This window comes from Notechis scutatus, chromosome 2, assembly GCF_049901735.1.
Source record: "Notechis scutatus isolate UNSWTSFEM ecotype Mainland chromosome 2, rNotScu1.2, whole genome shotgun sequence".
Taxonomy (NCBI): Eukaryota; Metazoa; Chordata; class Lepidosauria; order Squamata; family Elapidae; genus Notechis; species Notechis scutatus.
Window position 1 is genome coordinate 166,737,253 of NC_142010.1, and position 9,577 is coordinate 166,746,829.

The 9,577-nt window shown below is 42.4% G+C and overlaps 1 protein-coding gene across 2 annotated transcripts; it reads left to right on the plus strand.

Moving 5' to 3' along the window:
- The first annotated feature begins 287 nt into the window (after nucleotides 1-287).
- PTMS (parathymosin) lies at nucleotides 288-9,120 on the plus strand. 2 transcript variants are annotated; one of them, XM_087957314.1, is made up of 5 exons: nucleotides 288-475; nucleotides 4,711-4,779; nucleotides 6,892-6,976; nucleotides 7,075-7,142; nucleotides 7,994-9,120. In XM_087957314.1, exons 1-5 carry the CDS (start codon nucleotides 428-430, stop codon nucleotides 8,075-8,077), a joined length of 354 nt encoding a protein of 117 aa, XP_087813440.1. In that variant the 5' UTR covers nucleotides 288-427; the 3' UTR covers nucleotides 8,078-9,120. The 2 variants fall into 2 exon arrangements, with proteins under 2 accessions (XP_087813440.1, XP_026542022.1); XM_026686237.2 differs by having other exon boundaries at nucleotides 8,144-9,120.
- The last annotated feature ends 457 nt before the right edge of the window (nucleotides 9,121-9,577 follow it).

Sequence of the window (9,577 nt, forward strand, 5' to 3'; positions counted from 1 at the left end):
AAAGGGCAAACAAAGGAACAGAGGACAAAGCATACACGGCAACGTCCCCAAGGGCACGAGCTCAGGTTCATGGCTTTCGGTGCAGCCCTGGACCGCGTAATCTCCTTTAACCCGTCCGATAGATAATTATTTGCAAAGCTCTCTTCGTTGGTTTTGCAAAACGCAGCGCTGCCGCTTCGCAAGCCCTTCTTTCCCGCTTGCCACTCGCTTCTCTCCCCTCTGCCTCTAATCTCTCTCCTCCCTCCCTCCCGGCAGGCCCCTCCCTCCCCGCTCTCTCGTCACCGAGCCCCTTTTTCTGGCACTGCCTTGTCGCGGGAGAGAAGGATTTTGTTGCTGGCGCTTGGGAGCGGAGCGGCTGCAGCTGGCAGGTCCCTGCTTCGAAAGCTGCATCTCGTCTGCCTCGCCTTAATTCTCGCTTGCTGCCAGGATGTCAGAGAAGTCCGCCGACGAGGCTCCGGTGGAGCTCGGAGCCAAGGTGAGAAGCTCAGATCGAGCCCGGTGGCTACGCGCGGGACCTGGCAGCCCCGGCTCTTCCAAGCTCGGTCCATTCCGAAATGAACGCGGCGTGCCAGGGACTCTTTCGGAAAGGCAGCTGCGGAGGAGGGGAAGAAAGAAGCGCTCGCCTTGCCTCCTTTTTCCCGCCGCTAGCCTCCTCCCGGGTCCGAGTCTCCGGTCCGCTCCCTTCTCCCTCCCTCCCTCATCCTCCTTGCGCCCCGCGCGCGCTTCCTTTTTTTGTTTCCTTGGAAATGAGCAGCTCCTGGCTGGACGACTCGGGGCGAGAAAAGCTCCTGGCGCGCTGAGGCGGTGTGCGGGCTTCGGTCCTTCCACCACCCCCCTCCCCCCGGAGCGCCCCTCTCTCTGAGGCCATTAACCCCAAGCGCCCTTGGCTGCTTATTTATTTATTTATTTATTTGCCAAATGTCCTTCGCCTTTGGAAACTGGCGGCGGTGAAGGCAGACGTCACGACGGTCCCGCCGAGAGAAATCGCTCTTCTTTTGAAAAGCTCCGACGGGCAACAATGGGGGTGGGTGGGTGGGGGGGGGGGTGCGCGTCATTCTTCCAAAGCCCGCGCTCTCCTGCCCTCAGCGCTCGAAAGGTGCGCTGCTTGGAAAGAAGGAGGCCGATCCTCCCCACCGGGGTGCTTTGGAGGGCAGAGGAGGCTAAACCGCTTCGCTTGTATTAGGAAGAAAAAGCCGTGAGGCGGAGGAGCGCAACACAAAGCCGGGGGGAGAAATAAAAATGGAAGGCAATTAAAGGGCGGGGGTGCGCGCGGGCTCGCGCTCGCCTGCCAGGTTGCCAGCATATGCGTCCTTCCCATCGTCAGCTCAGTCGCTGGTCTCCGGAGGCATCGGATTTTACGTATTGGCGGCTTCGGCGGTTCGACCGTTAGCAGCATACTCTGTACATCTGTTCCGGAAGCAGCGGGTGTTACTGGCGTTCAACGGAGCAGAAAATGGGTTACCGGCCTTATTGTGTTCTCGTGGGGCATGGTCCCCAACGGATAAGACAACACATCCCTCAGAAAAATGGCATATGTCTTTGGGGGTGGGGGTGGGGAGTGAGATAGATAATATCAGGCAGCAGGTTCCCCCCCACACACCTTTTAATTTACATTCTATCAACTAGTTTATGAATAAGACCCGTTTGAAATTATTGAAGAGGTGAAAAGAGAACCAAAAATAGCCAAATGTTAGTCACAATATTAGGCACAGGAGTCTTGTCACTAAGCACTTCCATATGGATTGAAACACAGAGGCTTTTAAGGTGCAAAATCCCCAATGTGTTTATTTGGAAGTCAATTGTGGAATCCAATGAAACTGTGCTGTATGCTTCCCTGGTGCCTTTACAGAGAAGGGCAAACAATGGCATAGGATACTTTTCCTCTTGGAAAACGGGGAGTTAAATGGAAAATGCAGACAAACAGCGAACAGCCCATGTTCCAGAGTTGAAGCTTGCACAATGTGGTGTTTTTTTTTTTAACCAGTTGAGAAGGAAAAGAAATAATTAATTGAAACAATCCTAAGAGCAGCCAGGGATATGGGGATAAAGGTTAAACATTGCAGAGATTTCAGCCTCGCTTTGGCTTTGCTGTCATGAAAACTGAAGAGAACTGGAACTTGGTTGAATAATTTTCCATATAGGGTAAGGCAGTGTATTTGTAAGCCCAGAACTATAAGCTTAATTCTGTGCAATAGTTTCAGAAGGGAGACTACTTAGTGATCTTCTGTGTTGCTTTGTTGTTCCCAAGAATTGATCTGAACAGTTATTTGCTGTTTTATAACTGGATATGAGGTCTATCCTGTGCTTCATGTCTAGTCTTTCATCCGGCACTGGGGGCCTTTTAAGTTTTAAGGCCATTGTGCACTATAACTTTGGACACAGACCATCCATGTGGGAATTCAGAAAGTTACTCAAAATAGCAGGATAGTGGGTACAGTGAAGAAAGAGTTGTTTTACAGAGAAAATCCAGAACTGGGTCCATTATGAAGCCCCTGGGTTTGTGAGAGAAGAAGATAACATGGAAGTTTCATTTGAGCACCGGATGTATTGAATATAGCTGTTTGGAGAGAGAGCTGCAGATTTGGATGCTGTGCGTCTGTTACTCAAACAATCAATTCAGGTGAGATTAGCATGTAACTAGGCCAGAGAAGGCTTCCCTGTGGCTGGCAGGCATCAGAAATATTGTCTTCAAAAATAACACAATGCCCTCTAGTGGAAAATGACAACTTGGAGCCTTTCTCATCTATAGGGTACCTTGTACCATTTTGCCCCGCCCCACTTCACTCTTACACTGACACTTGCCTACACTGTAATTTTAGTTGTAGTTTCATTAAAGAGAATGTGATTTTTTGTTTAGTTGGCCCTTGAAGGAAGTGATGTAGAATTCAGGTGTTTATTTTCTTTTTTTTTTAAAGACAGATTTCTTTCCTATAAATTCTCCATACAAAAAAATAAAAATGAATTGTAGAGTACTCATGGGGCACTTTTCCTGCCTTCCATCTCTCTCTCTCTCTCTCTCTCTCTCTCTCTCTCTCTCTCTCTTGACTTTGAGAGGCTTACAAAATGATTAAAAGATAAATATAAAAAGTTAAAATTAATAAGAATGAAATAGAGACTAAAAAAAAACAAGGGGACAGATGGCTTGGGGGTGGGGTGGGTCTTCTCTCTTATCCGGTTAAGCACCTTTATCCTGCCTTTATTGCTATAGATAACTCAAGGTGGTACATACCCAATACTCCTCCTTCTTCCTACTTTCCCCAACAACAACCACAAACCTGGGAGGTGGGTTGGGCTGAGAGAGAGACTGGGCCAAAATTATCTACCTGGCTTTCATGCTAAAGCAGGACTAGACCTCATAGTCCCCTGGTTTCTAGCTGATGCCTTAACCCAGAGGTAAGGAAACTTGGCTCTTCTATCACTTATGGACTTCAACTCCCAGAATTCCTGAGTGAGCCATAAAAGGTTCCCCATCCCTGGCCTACCGGTTTTTCAGTTGTGGGGGAAATCAATTTTGACTTGAATGGGACTGTTTAATATACAAATGTAGGACATATAAAGAATATTTGTATATTAAATAGTTCCATTCAAGTCAAAAATTGATTCCCCCCACAACTGAATAATATAAAGAATATGTAACAAACAAATTTAGGGCATATAAAGAATATGTCCTACATTTGTATGTTAAACAGTCCCATTCAAGTCAAAAATTGATTCCCCCCACAACTGAAAAACCAGTAGGCCAGGGATGGAGAACCTTTTATGGCTCACTCAGGAATTCTGGGAGTTGAAGTCCATAAGTGATAGAAGAGCCAAGTTTCCCTACCCCTGCCTTAACCATTAGACCAAGGTGGTTCTCGTTGTTTCTGCCATCTCAATCAGCTTTTTAAATCATGGAAACATGTACTTGGTTGATAGTTGCAGAGACAGTTACTGGAATACAGTTGAGTTACATGTTTACTAAAGTAGCACCATGTAGCACAGAGAGGGTTTGAATTCCCGTCTGCAAAGCTGCATCACAAGGATTATAGAGATACAAGAAAGCCACTTTCAGTCTTGCAAATATTTAGGAGTTCCCGTTTAGAAACAAGTAGTATTTGGTGTATAGAAGCCATGCTGAACATTTTGGAGATTTAAAGTTACTTCTAATATACTACAACTTAAGAAGCAGTCATAATGGTTGTACTTCTTTCATGAGATGTTGCAGCAGGTTGCAGATTTTATGCCTCATTAAAGATAGCAGCATAGGAAATGGACAAAGCTCAACCCTTTTGCAAGTTATATTCCATACAGTCCAATTAAAACAATGCTGATGGATTGGTGAATCCTGCCACATGTTTAGTGAAAAGTACAATTTGGAGCGTATGTCTCAGGCTACGTGTAAATTATGCAACAAGCACTGAATATTGACAAACCCTCATTTGGATTTCAATGAGTCTTACCTTATCTGGCTTTTCTTATTTGTAACAGGTGTGAAAATAACAGGCATGTGTGATTTCAGTGGCATACTGTGATTTTTGTAAAAAGTATAAAGCATCTCTCCAGTGTTCTCTCATATAATATTTAATACTGGCTGCTTTTGCATTTCATTAAATGATCTTCAAAACACAATTGCTGAGTCACTCCTTCAGCTGCCTCACTATTTTGCAACATTTCTTATCATACTGGCCATGCTGAATGTGACATTAATGTAGTTTGCATTCCCTCTTTCAGGAGCTGAAAGAGAAGAAGGAAAAGCATGAGGAGAAGTCTGCCCGCAAAGACAAGAAAGAGATCGTAGAGGTAATTGTATTATGTATGTCATGGGGGAGCCAGAGGTGAAGGGCATGGCAGGAACGAGGCAGAAGAAGGCGAGTTGAGGAAATGGATGAGGTCATCTCACTTTTTTGATGGACCTTCTGCATTGCTTTTAATGATCATCATTGAACCAAGCCTATGGTGCTTGAAATGATGAAACAATAAACATATTCTATGAGTTGAAAAAGTTTTGTGGCCTAAACTGGAGTGGCAATGCCAGCCATCAGCTTTCTTTGCCGCAAACTGATAGAGCTTTGGAGTTGCAAAGGGCCACTAAAAACAGCATGGTGGCGCAGTTTCCAGTCCCTCTTTTCATCCATTAACTGTTCACGAGACCCCGGGAAGAGGTGGAATAGAATCTAAGCAGCAATAGAAGAGCCTGGAAAATGGACCAAACCAAAGAATGAACAGAGAAATGTTGCAGAGTAGTTCCCATTGGCTCAGACTTCAGGCATTGAAGAACTGAAGACTTGGGGTAAAGGAGAGTCTAGAGAAGGCAATAAAAAAAAAATCAGGGCCAGTGAGACTTATCCAGGTTTGCTCCTATAATTCCAATTGTGAGAAAAATTAGGAAAGAGGAGCAGGAACACTCTCCTTCCCTCCCTTCATAACAAATAGCAGGTAGAGAAAGGGGCAGCCTAGGTGTTTTTCAAATGCTGGGCGAGTTTTTCATAGATCTGTCATTCTTTTTTCCCCCCCTGGTAAGTACTTTATGGTTAACAGCTGCACAGTTGGCAGACATTCCAAAATGTGTGGCTTCTTTTGGCTTAGATAGGCTGTCATTAGGTCAGTCCTTTCCTATCTGTATCTGTCTTTGGGAACCGTGGAGGGAATCCATGCAGATGGCAGAATCACAGAAGACAAGTGAGATTATTGTTGGCTACGGTAAACCCTTCTACGTCTCGGAGCTTGCTTTGAAGAGAACCAGCAAATGAGCAGAGTTGTGTAGGTATTAGACTAAGAAGATACAATTTAACATTTTATTCTCAGAGTGGGCATGGGTTGATTGCCTCCCTAAAAACTTTCTAGATTTGGTATGGTATTGGTGGATAAAGTTGCTCTCTCCTACTATAAAATATATCTACTTTTCAGGGATATTTTTTTCTCTATGCAGAGGAGGACAAAGATTGGAGTAAAGTTTGGAGCAAAATGATAGTTAGATATGAAAGCTCTGTCCCTAATCTGTATAATCCAAAAATCTTGGTGACAAGATAACTTGTGCTGTCAGCTTTACCCAAAATTAGATGAAAATGAAGAAGTCCCTAAGGGAAAAGGAGGAAGAGGTAGAAGGACTTTCACATAATCCATTTAAAATATATTGCTGCAAAAGACCACATTTACATAGTACATTATTCTCTTTCTAACTAGGGCCTATCACATATTTACCTGTGCATCTTACACTGTTCCATATGGTCCTTTTTTCCATCCTTCTCCTGCATAGTTCACTGTAGTGCCCCAAAACTTTGATTCAGCTTTTTGCATAGTATTTTTTATCAGAGTAACCTACAAAAACAAAGATGAAATGGAGTGCACGGTAACAAAATTACTATGGAGTGGTTCCATAATTACAAGTAAAGATACACAAAGGTGTTAGTCACAAAGTATTTGCTAGGAAAAACAATAATGACAGATCAATGAAGATCCAACCCAGCATTTGAAAGTCATAATTAGCACTTGACATGTGGCTGAAAATCTTTCAAGTGATCATGTCAACACATTTAAAAGAAATATGTCTAGGCTCTTAGCAGCGGATCAGTTGTTGAAATGCCTAACATAGTGTGTGGAATGTGCATACATTCATCCTCATGATAGCTGTACTTTGAAAAGCAAGAGAGCTGTCGGTATAAGAGGAGTCCTGCTGAGGAAGCTAAACAGTTTTGGTGCCGAGAGTTGTTAGAACTCTCAGCTTCTCAAAAGAAGAGAGAGCTATATGTGTAATAGAATAATGGTGGCTACAGTTTGAACCTGTGTTGGGGGTAGGAGCTGAAATAAACAGATATAAATGCAACCAAAATCTGCTGGGCTTAGCTTTATAATGGATTGAACAGGTGTTTGGCAGGTGACACTTATTTATCATTGTGACTTTCCTTTATGCAGGATGATGAAAATGGGGCTGAAGAAGAGGAAGATGATGAAGATGCAAATCCTGAGGATGTAGATGATGAGGATGAAGAAGATGAAGGTAAGAGCAAGTCAGCCACATAATTCATACAATTTTGGTAAGTGAATTCCCTGGGTGGGTTTGATTAGCATTGATTTGCTCTTTATTCTAATTCCAAGATGATGAGAATGAACGGGAACCAGATACACATGCAGTAAAACGATCTGCAGAAAAGAAGCAGGAAGAGGTGAGTAGGAACTCTGCTTAATGTGTTCAGGAATGCCTTAGTGGGAATATACAGGGAAAGTAAGCAACAAAATTGATATTAATATAGCACCTAATTACCCAGGGGCTGATTCAACACCACAGCAATTTATTTATCAAATTTAGACATTGCCCATCTCTCTACATAAGTGACTCTGGAAAGTTTACAGTTTCCTTTGTATAAAGGAATACAACAGATATGATGATTGAGTATATAAGTATGTTGAGAAGTTTTGGATTAAGTGAGAACATTCAGAATTTCTAGGGATCACAGCAAGGTTTGCATCTGAAACTGGACCTGGCATGAACTGATACGGTAGCTAACAAGAAGTTGCCCATCATTTTCATAACAGTTTATGAAACCTTGAAATGTTCTTAGGAAATCTTAATTCTCAAAGGTCCTTTGTACAAGTAGCATATAGAATTTCTAATATGAGGCAAGATGTTGGTGGCAGGTTCTTCCATGGAGATTGGTGGTAGTGACCCTTGATCTGTTGTTCTTCATTCCCCAGTCTTGCTTGTCCCATGGACTTGCTGTGTGCACTCTTGGGTGCCAAGATAAAACTGATAATAATATAGTAGCTGCAGGATTTCTGTATTTTCATTATTATTTTAAAAAGTTAACATATAGTGATAAAAATATCAATATCTTTCAAGATTGTGGCTACTTTTCAAACATTATTGGTCCTCAGATCATAACTTAAAATTGCAGGTGGCATTTGGAACCCAAAAGAGTTATTAATGTCAGGCAAGAAATTTAACATTATAGGCACAAATAAAGAAGATATATGTCTCTATGTGTCTTGTGGATCCATAGCAGTGATTATTTTACAGAAACTTCTGGGATTTACTTTCCAAATTGCTGGCTGGAGCAACCGGTGTATCAGTTCTTTGATTTTCCACTCACCAATCAACTGAGTTAGAAGCACCTGTATTAAAGCCAAAGTGTTTCTTACCAAATACATCCACCTTTTTCTGTTGAAGGATGAAGTTGACCCGAAAAGAAAGAAGACAGAAAATGGCTCTTCAGCTTGATCCTCTTGGCTCCATCTGCATCCTCTTCTCCGCTGTCCAACTATCCGCACACCTTCCTTCCTCTGTCTGTGCAGGCAGCCTCTGTAGTGCTGTAGCTGCAGATGAGGAAGAAGAGGGAGTTCAGTGTGCTTTCTGTCAAGAGGAAGCTCTTCTCCAGCTCCAAGATCTGTTTCCATATTACAGTGCTCTCTACAGTTTCATTACCCTTCACCCTCCATTCAGATAGCTCCAGTCTTTAGAAACATTGCTTCCTCCGATCTCTTCCCAGAACACCCTCACAATTGCTGCCTGAGATCCTCACGCCTCCTCAGCTTTCAACACCTCCTTGCAAACTCCTCCCTGCTCCCATCCAGCACTTCACCCCTCCCCGTTGTTCCTTTTGGCCCCTTCCACAACCTTGTGGAGTTTCTATGGTGCTGAAAGGGTTAAATCACATTTGGCACACAGGAAGTCCAGAGCCGGGGAAATTTGCTATGATATGTTCCTGGGCTGTGCCTGTTCCCTTTCTATTGCAGGAAAAAGTCAAAATGTAGTGATGGTGGTGATGATGATAATACAGTGAAATGTGTTTTACTTAAAAAAAAATATTTACAGTTTTTAATTAATGCATTTTGTACAAATTTAAATGACAGGCAGCAAGCTGAATCTGGTGAACTTTTTTCTTCCTGGAGGCAAAGCTTGTTTTTAATGTGTAAAGTAATGTGTGATTCGGTGTGGTTTTTTTCCCATTTTGGGTGTTTGTTATTTTTTAATTAGGGGACCAAAGTTTGATTTCTCCCTTGTTCCTGTCAGGTTCTTCGGTTGTTTTTCTTTGTAAATTAAAGCAGATCCATCTGCAGTATTTTCTATGGCACAGACATTATGAGGATGAGATATATAAATATATATATTGTTTAGCACTGTAAATAAAAAACCTTTCAAAAAGATTTCAGATAATTTTTGCTTTGGAAAATTTGCTATGCAGATGGCACAATCATCTGCATTCACTTCAAGTCAGATCTAGTACACAATAATTTATTTTTCTTAAACTAACAAACTTTGCTAACTTAAAAATACATTCTATTCCTAGTTGGCATTTAATAATCTCCCGTTTGTAGTTACATTTTAAAAAGTTAGGGATCAAAGTGAGGCCATAGTCTGATGATGGATTAAGATGGAAACACCCTTTAATTATTCCCATATGTGGGGAAAACCATTCAGCTGTGGGGCTGAAAAATCATGGTACAGGTAAGAACAAAAGATGCTTATTCTGTCAGATCAAAGACACATTTATTTCTCCATTCTGATGCCTTGATGACTGATCCAGCGCTTCTGAAAAGCCTGTAAGCAGCAGACACATGTATTGTTTTGTTTTTGTTGTCCAGAAAATGGTTTTGAGATTAT